The sequence below is a fragment of the Mus caroli genome (assembly GCF_900094665.2).
Source record: "Mus caroli chromosome 6 unlocalized genomic scaffold, CAROLI_EIJ_v1.1 6_unlocalized, whole genome shotgun sequence".
NCBI lineage: Eukaryota > Metazoa > Chordata > Mammalia > Rodentia > Muridae > Mus > Mus caroli.
In genome coordinates this window covers 125,958-138,444 of record NW_018388436.1, presented here as the reverse complement: position 1 = coordinate 138,444, position 12,487 = coordinate 125,958, and the positions used below count along the sequence as shown (strand labels likewise).

Below are 12,487 nucleotides of genomic sequence, written 5' to 3'. Positions count from 1 at the left end.
CTCCTCCTCCTTCTCCTCCTCCTCCTCCTTCTTCTTCTCCTTCTACTTCTTCCTCTTATTTTATTCTTCAATTTTTTATGGAGAAAAAAAGTAAGGGAACAAGAATGTTGGTCAACATCAACAATGCACAAAATGTTTTATAGTTAATAAGCATGGACTCAGAAGCAACCTTTAAAATCACCCAGAGCTGAGTCAAATTCCCAAAATACCAAGCCAAAACAAACAATACAGGAAACGTCTAACATTATAAATTTATGTAGGTATAATAATGTGTGAGTGAATGTGTGAGTGTGAGTGTGTGTGTGTGTGTGTGTGTGTGTGTGTGTGTGTGTGTGATGTTTAGAAGATGTTCATAGAAATTTATAGCCTAAAGCAAATGATTAAACAGTAGTAGGTTTTTTAAGTGAATTGATAGGCATTTGAAAACCTCCTTTTATGTAACATGTAAGTTAATAGAGGTTAGAATCATTGTATATCAGTGCTAAGTAGGTTCTTAAGTAAGATGTATTAGATATATTCATAATATATTTTTATCTGCTCTCTTTCATCAGTGCTATTTACTTGCAATTTTAGGTATTTATATGTTACCTCCAATATGCCTTGGATATTTACTTGGTGGTTTGATTATGAAGAAGTTCAAGATTACTGCCAAAGAAGCTGCATACATAGCATTCTGGCTATCCCTGTCTGAGTACCTTCTAACTTTGTCTAACTATATGACAAACTGTGACAATTTCCAAGTTGCTGGCTTAACTTCCTCTTATGAAGGGTACGTTGTTTCCTAATGAACACCATAATCAAATTGCTAGTAAATTTTCTTCATGAATCAGATAGAACCAGATCATTTTGTTGTGACTTAATAGCAGTGACCCACAGTTATCTAGCATTTTCATTCCAACAAATCTAAAGCATCACACAGAAGTTATAAACTTATTAAAGATGTTTGAGAACTACCAGTAAGTAAATTTATGATTCAATAAGCATACGGTCATTGCTATGGGGATATCCTAGTCTGCTTTAAAGTGTAATGAAGAAAAATAATAATGCTTTGTAACCTAAAGCATTAAAAGCTAACTATGCAAGACAGTAGTCATTCATGGGTTTCTACAATGGGCTCAAATTTAGCATATTTGAATCTAGTACTGGTTTGACTATTAATGTTTGTATTTTTATATGACACTGGAATAGTTATATCTCATGTACTCTGTGGTTCTAGATTTTGGGTTTCAAGGAATGTCTGGTCATATTCTGTAATAGCATGAGAAATTTGTCTTATTTTAGGACACACTTATATAAACACCCAATCAGTTAAAATGAAACATAGACTTGAAGGTTCCTTTCAAAGGGCTAGGGAGATGACTCAGTAGTCAAAGGCTTTCTGAGCATGCAGAAAGAGCTGAGTTTAGATAGCCAGACCCCATATAATGCTTCAAATAGTAGGATATCTATAATCCCACTGTTCCTAAAGTGATCTAAGTGGCACAGGCATGAAAACTTGAAAGTTCATGTGCCTACTAATCTTTTATTTGTGGCAGTGAACAACAGGGGACTCTGTCTCTAATGGTGGAAGATTATCATTTGACACCCACATTCACAGTGCTATACAATGTGCCTGCACACACACACACACCCACACACACCAAAAAGAGATGGAGAAACCAACACAGAGAGAGAAACAGAGACACAGAGACAGAAAAAGAGATTAAAACTAAATTGAATTTAAAAAGTAAAGAGTAAAATTCTTTTCAAAATTCTTAAGAATTTTAAGATTGGATTAATTTCAAATATAAAATCTAACTATTTATAAATACATATATATGTATTATATATATGTGACTTGGATCTTTTTTAAGACAGGAAATATTTCATTTACTTTGCAGATGTACAAATTGAAACTCCAGGGAGGATTAGTGTGTTTGTGCTTACAGAAAATGACTCCAACACCATCAAAGTAGAGTTGTTCACACTGAGCCCATCTCCAGTCATGTTGACTCTACACAGAATTCAAATATAGCCTACCGACTCCCACATTTTTCTTTTTCAATTTAATTTTTCATTGCTCAGTAGTTTTGGATGAGCGTGTGTGATTAGCCAAGCACTTTGTATTAGGAGCTAAATGCAACATCTATCTTATAAATAGAAGTTGTAGGTTTTGTTCAAGTCAGCCCTCTTTCATTTCTACCTTGTAGATCAAAGAAAGATTAGCCCTCTTCAATTTAGCTCTGACAGGACTGTATATTCCCATAGGGTAGACACTTTTTGTTTAGTTTTGAAGTAATTATTAAAAAAAAGGTCATGGGACCACTGAAGTAGATAACTTGTGTGTCAAAAACATAGTATAGAACATCTTTGTATTAATAAGAAAATTGACTGAAAACTAAATACTACAAAGGCAGACTAGTGTTCATTAAAAAGGACTGGTAAAGTTAATTGTAATGGAATTTTTATGGTATATGAACAATAAAATGTTCAAGATTATCCATTATTCACCTTTTTATAAACACAGCTATTTATAAAATGGGTGGAAAGGAATCCATTAAAACATTAACTCTGATTTAAAAAAAAAAAAAAAAAAACAACACCCCTGGGCATATATCCAGAAAATGTTCCAACCGGTAAGAAGGACACATGCTCCACTATGTTCATAGCACCCTTATTTATAATAGCCAGAAGCTGGAAAGAACCCAGATGCCCCTCAACAGTGGAATGGATAAAGAAAATGTGGTACATTTACACAATGGTGTACTACTCAGCTATTAAAAGGAATGCATTTATGAAATTCCTAGGCAAATGGATGGACCTGGAGGGCATCATCCTGAGTGAGGTAACCCAATCACAATAGAACTCACACAATATGTACTCACTGATAAGTGGATATTAGCCCAAAAACTTAGTATACCCAAGATATAAGATACAATTTGTTAAACACATGAAACTCAAGAAGAATGAAGACCAAAGTGTGGACACTGTGCCCCTTCTTAGAATTGGGAACAAAAACACCCATGGAAAGAGTTACAGAGATAAAGTTTGGAGCTGTGATGAAAGGTTGGACCATCTAAAGACTGCCATATCCAGGGATCCATCCCATAATCAGCTTCCAAACACTGACACCATTGCATACACTAGCAAGATTTTGCTGAAAGGACCCAGATATAGCTGTCTCTTGTGAGATAATGCTGGGGCCTAGCAAACACAGAAGTGGATGCTCACTCACAGTCAGCTATTGGATGGATCACAGGGTCCCCAATGGAGGAGCTAGAGAAAGTACCCAAGGANCTAAAGGGATCTGCAACCCTATAGGTGGAACAACATTATGAACTAACCAGTACCCCAGAGTTCTTGACTCTAGCTGCATATGTATCAAAAGATGGCCTAGTCAGCCATCACTGGAAAGAGAGGCCCATTGGACTTGCAAACTTTATATGCCCCAGTACAGGGCCAAAAAGTGGGAGTGGGTGGGTAGGGGAGTGGGTAGGGGAGTGTATTGGTGACTTTTTGGATAGCATTGAAAATGTAAATGAGGAAAATACCTAATAAAAAAAAACATAATATAGAGACGACATGATGATATATGGATGATTTATGTTTCTTTTCTCAGGGAGAAGACGAACTGTGATTATTTGTTTCTCTCTGTCTGTCTGTCTGTCTCTTTCTATCTCTCTTTGTCTGTCTGTATTCCTCTCTACCCCATTCCCCCAATTCCTTGGAATGTTTTCATATGCATGTGCATGCGAGATGAAGGGATGAAAATCAAATGCTTGAGGTTTTTCAGTATCTGTAACATCATTTCAAATCATTACAGAGTTCAGCACCCTCTACATGTGCAGAATGAGGTCCTTGCTGACTGCAACACGAGGTGTAGCTGCTTAACGAACACATGGGATCCAGTGTGTGGAGACAATGGCCTAGCATACATGTCAGCCTGCCTCGCGGGCTGTGAGAAGTCTGTTGGGAATGGAATCAACATGGTAAGAACCCTTTCAGGGTTAGTACTGATGTGTATGTGTTACATTAACATGTGCTACGAACTAAGTCAATATCTGCTAAAAAGAAAAAAGTAGTCCTTGCCTAAATTAGATTAGTATTCTTTGTGAACAATTCAATTTACACTGCATAAACTTATTTGACCTTAAAATTCCTAGATGTTATGTAAAACCGTGACAGAGAATGAGTATTATTTCATAACTTCAAACACTTGAGATCATTGTTCAAGATATGAGTTACAGTGCTCTGGAGAGGTTGGGAGAATAACTCAGCTATAAAGAGCACATGTTGCTCTTTCAGAGTGTATGTTTAGTTTTCTGAACACACAAGGTGCAGATCACAACTCCAGGTCCAGGCCATCTGATACCCTCTTCTGCCTTTCTCCGGCACCCACATTCATGCATTTGTGTAAACAAGAAATAGATGCATAAGCTTAAATCAACACTAAAGGTAAAATTTTAAGTTATTGTGGGCAGAATCTGCCCTTTGTTGTAATAATATCTTATGAAGCCCAGGTTGTCCTCCAAACTTACTATGTTGTGAAGGTGGACATAAAGTTGTCATTTCTATCATGAGTTTTGGGGTTTTTGTTTGTCTATTATTTATTTATCTATTTATTTTGTTCATATGGGGGGGTATACAGGTGCATATGCACATGGATGAAAGAGGCAACCTCACATGTTGGCTCTCAGGACCATATACTTTGAGCTTCTGAGACAGAATGTCATTGGCCTGGAATTTGCTGGTTCTGTTATGCTGCCCTGCAAGTGAGCCCCAGAGAGTTGCCTGCTCTCATCTTCAGGTCCAGTGTTGGGAACACATCCTCTATGCATGCACCTTTTACAGATGTGTTAGGAAGAGAATTCAGGTCCTCATGCTTGTGCAGGATGTTACTGACTGTTTCATCTTCCCAGCTCTAATCATTATAGTTCAGCATGATAGGGTCACACATTTTCCTTGATGTCAACATGTTATAATATGTAGAGGTGGTTGGTAATAAAAATTAAATATAAACTTTGATTCTTAATCAGACCTAACAATATAATGACTCAAAACTACTGTCTTTATTGTTTAAATAAACTCCATTCTTTGAGTACACTAGTAAGCACCTAATTATTCCATCAACATTCAGAGGTAAATGTTGTTTAGCACTTGCTATTAGGTAAAAACAAAACAGAGACATATTTATTTATTTATTTATTTACTTTAAAAATTATGTAGGGTAGATAGTCCTCTCACTGTGTACAGCCATTGCCAACAAGCCTTACCACCAATTTAAATCCTAGGATCCACATAGTAGAAAGAGAGACCTAACTTAAACTTTTCACTTCTATAAGCATGAGATGGCAAACACATGTACACATATAGATACACACATTCACATGCATCCACACAAATATGTACATGCATACATACAGGCAAGAAAAATCAAATAAACAAATAAAATACAGTGTTCATTCAGGATAATTGAGTATTTGCAAATTTACTCCATGTATTGAGAAAATACCAAATTTTTTTTTTGTTTTGTTTTTGTATTTTGTTTTTTTGAGACAGGGTTTCTCTGTATAGCCCTGGCTGTCCTGGAACTCACTTTGTAGACCAGGCTGGCCTCGAACTCAGAAATCCGCCTGCCTCTGCCTCCCAAGTGCTAGGATTAAAGTCATGTGCCACTACCACCTGGTGAGAAAATACCAATTATTTAAATCCATACATTTATATTCAATGATAGAATTCTGAGATGGAAAAAGAAAGATGAAAATAAATGGGGAAAGGGTCTGCTATTTAATTACTTAGTGTTTTGGTTTTTTTTATTTAATTGTGTTTGTGCTGAAACTTGTGTATTTTGGACTTAGTGGGTGCTCTTCCTCTGCGTCCCAACACTCCCAATTTTGAGTCAACTGGCTGTGCAGAAAATGATAAAGGTTTAATCTCAATATTTTCTTCTTTATGTAGGACATGGTTTAGTTTTGTTTTGCTTTTTGACAGGTGTTTCAGAATTGCAGCTGCATTCGGCCATCAGGAAACTCATCTGCAGTCCTCGGGCTGTGTAAGAAAGGCCCCGACTGTGACAACATGCTGAAGTACTTTATAATCATATTTTCAATCAAAATGTTCATCTTCTCATTATCATCTATACCTGGGTACATGGTTCTTCTGAGGTAATATGTAGCTTCATTTAGATTTCTATCTGTCCTTCTTCACAGTGTGTGCACACAATCATGTGTGCTGGCATTTCTGCATGTTCATGATTGTGTCTCTGTGAGTGGTGGGGTATGCATGGTTTAGGTTTATGTGTTCCTCTCAGTAGGTCAGAAGACAATGCTGGGTAATCAGCCCTCTCTTTTCATCTTGTTTTTGAGATAGAATCTTTCTTATTTCTGTTGGTGTGTTTCCTAGCCTCCCTGTCTCCCAAGGTCCCAAGCAATTCTGATGGCTCCTCCTATTTCACTGTGGGGATGCTGGGATTACAAATGCCTGACATTGAATTTTTTAAAAATTTTTTTTTACATATGTTCTTGGGTTCTGAGGATTGAACTGAGGTCATCAAGTTTTTCTTTTCACACTGAGTCACCCCATGGATGTCATGTAGACATGTTGTTGGTCAGTATTAAATACTTTTCCCAATAAAGGCTGATGGAGTCATGGTTCCTTGGACCTCAATGCTCTAACATACCTGAGTCAAAACTCTAAATACTGCTTTACTAAACATTACTAAATTTACTAATAATTGAAAGTTTTCTGGAATTTTCCTTCCTGCCCTCTCCTATTTTCTCCCTTTATTAAGGATAAATGAATGGGTGTCTTGTTTTGGAATGTGAGAGTAGTTGCCTCGTGCTCACTTCCTGTGGCTCAGCTAACTGACTGGCAGAGAGTGACACTGTGTAACAGGAAGGAGGCTCCCTGTACATCATTCCCTCAATCTATCTTTTAAAAAACGGAGGGGATCTGTTCTGGTCGGGGCCATGCCCGCCATCTTCCTTCTGAGCCCAGTGGAGACTGCTAAGGGCTCCAGCATGCTCTCCACTCTGCAGGATCTCAGGATCACCTCAGGATTATGGGTGAGTGGAATGCAATATTAGCTCCAAAGAATTGTGGTTGGTCTTGTACCAGCAGGAACAGGGACAAAGGAACCCCACCTGACCAGAGGATGGGATCCATTCAGGTCAGGGCCAGCCTGACTATCTTCTGCATGAACCCAGCTGAGGGCATCTAGGGCACCAGAGGACTCTTCACACCGCAGGAACCCTAGCACACCCAGGACCTCCTGATCACCTGAGATCACGTGGGCTATAGAAGCAACAGACCTTCTTGGTCAGGGTCCCATTGGGCCTTCATCCTCAGCCAGGAGGTGGAGCTGAGACTCAGACACCTGGGCACATTCCTTGCCAGAGAAGAGTCAGCCTACAAGGAGAGTTCTGACCCCAAAATTCAGGAGGTGGATCAGAGCTCCAGACTGGTGGACACCTGCCCTGAAAGAGGAAAGCTTGCCTGCAGAGAGTGCTCTGACCACTGGAACTCAGGAGAGAGTTGGACTCCCAGGAGTGCTGACAGAAGCTAAAAGAATCACAGGAGGATCAAGCTCCAACCAGAGACAGCTTGTACATTAAAACCAGAGATTTCCAGATGGCAAAAGGCAAACTTAAGAATATTACTAACAGAAACCAAGAACACTGGGCATCATCAAAACCCAGTATGCCCACCACAACAAGTCCTGGATACCCCAACACACCTGAAAAGCTAGACACAGATTTAAAATCATATCTCATGTTGGTGGTAGAAGATTTTAAGAAGGGCATTAATAACTCACTTAAAGAAATACAGGTGAGCACTGTTAAACAGGTAGAAGCCCTTAAAGAGGAAGCACAAAAATTCCTCAAGGAATTACAGGAAAACACTGTTAAACAGGTAGAAGTCCTTAAAGAACTACAGACAAACACTGCTAAGCAGGTAGAAGAAACACGAAAATCCCTTAAAGAGTTACAGGAAATTACAACCAAACAGGCAATGGAGTTGAACAAAACCATCCAAGATCTATAAATGGAAGTAGGAACAATATGAAGAAAACCCAAAGGGAGACAACTCTGGAGATAGAAATCCTAGGGGAAAAAATCAGAAACCATAGATATGAGCATCAGAACAGAATACAAGAGATGGAAGAGAGAATCTCAGGTGCAGAAGATTCCATAGGGAACATGGACACAACAATCAAAGAAAATGCAAAACGCAAAAGGATCCTAACTCAAAACATCCAGGAAATACAGGACACAATGAGAAGACCAAACCTACAGATAATATAAGTAGATGAGAATAAAGATTTTCAACTTAAAGGGCCAGCAAATACCTTCCACAAAATTATAGAAGAAAACTTCCCATACCTAAAGACAGAGATGCCCATGAACATGCAAGAAGCCTACTTCCAAATACTGGACCAGGAAAAAATTTCCTCCTGACACATATTAATCAGAACAACAAATGCACTAAATAAAGATAGAATATTAAAAGCAGTAAGGGGAAAACGTTCAAGTAACATATAAAGGCAGGCATATTAAAATTACTCCAGACTTCTCACCAGAGACTATGAAAGTCACAAGATCCTATACAGATGTTATGCAGACACTAAGAGAACACAAATGCCAGCCCAGGCTACTATACCCAGCCAAACTCTCAATTACCATAGATGGAAAAACCAAAGTATTCCATGACAAAACCAAATTCACACATTATCTTTCCACGAATCCAGCCCTTCAAAGGATAACAAACAAAAACACCAACACAAAGATGGAAACTATACCCGAGAAAAAGCAAGAAAGTAATCCTTTAACAAAACTAAAAGAAGACAACAACCAGAACAGATTCCCAATTTTAACAACAAAAATGAGAGGAAACACCAATATTTTTCTTTGCTTTCTCTTAACATCATTGGGCTCAATTCCCCAATAAAAAGACATAGACTAATAAACTGGCTACACAAACAGGACCCAACATTTTACTGCTTATAGGAAACCCACCTCAGGGATAAAGACAGACACTACAACAGAGTAAAAGGCTGGAAAACAATTTTCCAAGCAAATGATCCGAAAAAAACAAGCTGGAGTATCGATTCTAATATTAAATAAAATTGACTTCCAACCCAAAGTTGTTAAAAAGACAAGGAGGGGCACTTTATACACATCAAAGATAAAATCTACCAAGATGAACTCTCAATTCTAAATGTCTATGCTTCAAATGCAAGGGAAGCCACATTCATTAAAGATACTTTAGTAAAGCTAAAAGCACACATTGTACCAATACAATAATAGTGGGGGACTTCAACACCCCACTCACACCAGTGGAAGGATCCTGGAAACAGAAATTTAACAGATACACAGTGAAACTAACAGAAGTTATGAAACAAATGGATTTAACAGATATCTACAGAACATTTTATCCTAAAACATAAGGATATGCCTTCTTCTCAGCACCTCATGATACATCCTCCAAAATTGACCATATAATTGGTCACAAAACAAGCCTCAACAGATTCAAAAATATTGAAATTATCCCATGCATCCTATCAGATCACCACGGACTAAGGCAGATCTTCAATAACAACATAAGTAATAGAAAGCCAACATTCACGTGGAAACTGAACAACACTCTCCTCAATGATACCTTGGTCAAGGAAGAAATAAAGAAATAAATTAAAGACTTTTTAGAGTTTAATGAAAATAAATTCACAACATACCCAAACTTATGGGACACAATTAAAGCATTCCTAAGAGGAAAACTCATAGCCCTGAGTGCCTCCAAAAAGAAACTAGAGAGAGCAGACACTAGCAGTGTGACAGCATACCTAGAAGCTGTCAGAAAGAAAGGAAGCAAATTCACCCAAGAGAAGTAGATGTCAGGAAATAATCAAACTTAGGGCTGAAATCAACCAAGTAGAAACAAAAAGAACTAAAGAATCAACCAAACCAAGAGATGGTTCTTTGAGAAAATCAACAAGATAGATAAACCCTTAGCCAGACTAATTTGAGGACACAGGGACAGTATTCTAATTAACAAAATCAGAAATGAAAAGGGAGACATAACAGATCCTGAGGAAATCCAAAACATCATCAGATTGTACAACAAAAGACTATACTCAACAAAACAGGAAAACCTGGGTGAAATGAACAACTTCCTAGAGGCATACCAGGTACCAAAGATAAATCAGGATGAGATTAACGATCTTAACAGTCCCAACTCCCCTAAAGAAATAGAAGCAGTCATTAATAGTCTCCCAACCAAAAAAAGCCAGGACCAGATGGGTTTAGTGCAGAGTTCTTATCAGACCTTCAAAGTAGACGTAATTCCAACTCTACTGAAACTATTCCACAAAATAGAAACAGAAGGTACTCTACCCAATTCATTCTATGAAGCCACAATTACTCTGATACCTAAACCACTCAAAGATCCAACAAAAAAAGAGAACTTCAGAACAATATCCCTTATGAATATAGACGCAGAAATACTCATTAAAATCCTCACAAACTGAATCCAAGAACACATCAAAACAATCATCCATCATGACCAAGTAGGCTTCATCCGCAGAGATGGTTTAATGTATGGAAATACATCAATGCAATCCACTATATAAATAAACTCAAAGACAAAAATCACATGATTTTCTCGTTAGGTGCTGAGAAAGCATTTGACTAAATCATGATAAAAGTCATGGAAAGATCAGGAATTCAAGGCCCATACCTAAACATGATACAGCAAACCAGTAGCCAACATCAAAGTAAATAAAGAGAAACTTGAAGCAATCTCACTAAAATCAGGAACTAGACAAGGCTGCCCACTTTCTCCCTGCCTGTTCAAAAATTCCATTGGAGAAATCCTAAACCTGATAAACAACTTCAGTGAAGTAGTTGGATATAAAATTAAGTCAAACAAATCAGTGGCCTTTCTCTACACAAAGGATAAACAGCATGAGAAGGAAATTAGGGAAATAACTCCCTTCACAATAGTCACAAATAATATAAAATACCTTGGTGTGACTCAAACTAAGGAAGTAAAAGATCTGTATGACAAGAACTTCAAGTCTCTGAAGAAAGAAATAGAAGAAGATCTCAGAAGATGGAAAGATCTCCCATGTTAATGGATTGGCAGGATTAATATAGTAAAAATGGCTATCCTGCCAAAAGCAATCTACAGATTCAATACAATCCCCATCAAAAGTCCAACTGAATTCTTCACTTAGTTCAAAAGGGCAATTTGCAAATGGGTGTATCTGGAGGACATCATCCTGAGTAAGGTAACCCAATCACAAAAGAAGTCACTTGATTTGCACTCATTGATAAGTGGATATTAGCCCAGAAAATTAGAATACCCAAGATGCACCTTCCAAAACACAAGAAAATCAAGAAGGAAGACCAAGGTGTGGATACTTCATTCCTCACTAGAATAGGAAATAAAATATCCATGGAAGGAGTTGGAGCTAAGACGAAAGATGGACCATCCAGAGACTGCTCCACCCAGGGGTCCATCCCATAATCAGCCACCAAACACAGACACTATTGCATATGCCAGCAAGATTTTGCTGAAGGGACCCTGATATAGCTGTTCCCGTGAGGCTTTGCCAGTGCCTGGCAAATACAGAAGTGGATGCTCACAGTCATCTATAGGATGGAACACAGGGCCCCCAATATAGGAGCTAGAGAAAGTACCCAAGGAGCAAAAGGGGTCTGCAACCCTATAGGTGGAACAACAATATGAACTAACCAGTACCCCCAGAGCTCCTGTCTCTAGCTGCTTATGTAGCAGAAGATGGCCTAATTGACCATCATTGGGAAGAGAGGCCCCTTGGTCTAGGCAAACTTTATCTGCCCTAGTACAGGGGAACACCAGAGCCAAGAAGTGGGAGTGGGTGGGTAGGGGAGGGGGGGAGGGGGGCAGGGCGGTGGTGGGGGGTGGTTTAGGGGACTTTTGTGATAGCATTGGAAATGTAGATGAAGAAAATAATAAAAATGTGGGGAAAATAAAATTGTGCACTTAAAAAATGAGGTGGGGATGCAATAAATAACAGGTACTCTCTAACAAGAAGGTACATGAACGACTGTTCAATATTCAACTCTAACATAAAGTAAGGAATTTGCAACAGAGATGAGTTTCATAGTTGTTTTATTTTGCTTGATTTTTTAGCAGTTGTTCTTTTCAGTCCAGCAAACTTGACCCCCACTAACAATGTGAAACACTTCAGCCCCCGCTTTCCTTTCTTGCTGGAATTCAGAAGAACAGTTGAGCTGTGTAATTTGTAGCATTTTATTCTTATACACTGGACCAAGGTTCTCACTTCTCCCTTCTTTCCATTTCCAACCCTTTCTCCTCCCCTCCTTTTCCAAATCCCTTTCCCCTTTCTCCGTTGATTCCCTCCTGTTCATCCATCACTTCTCTTCTCTTCTCTTCTCTTCTCTTCTCTTCTCTTCTCTTCTCTTCTCTTCTCTTCTCTTCTCTTCTCTTCTCTTCTCTTCTCTTCTCT

The 12,487-nt window shown here is 38.4% G+C and overlaps 1 protein-coding gene across 1 annotated transcript in view; it reads left to right on the top strand.

Moving 5' to 3' along the window:
* The window catches only part of LOC110287589 (solute carrier organic anion transporter family member 1A4-like), a 40,331-nt gene that overhangs the window by 19,345 nt on the left and 8,499 nt on the right, over positions 1 to 12,487 (top strand). Inside the window, exons 7-9 of the mRNA XM_021154165.2 lie at positions 574 to 769; positions 3,803 to 3,968; positions 5,971 to 6,143. Of these exons, the coding sequence (XP_021009824.1) occupies positions 574 to 769; positions 3,803 to 3,968; positions 5,971 to 6,143 (535 nt within the window). The remainder of the gene's footprint in view (positions 1 to 573; positions 770 to 3,802; positions 3,969 to 5,970; positions 6,144 to 12,487) is intronic.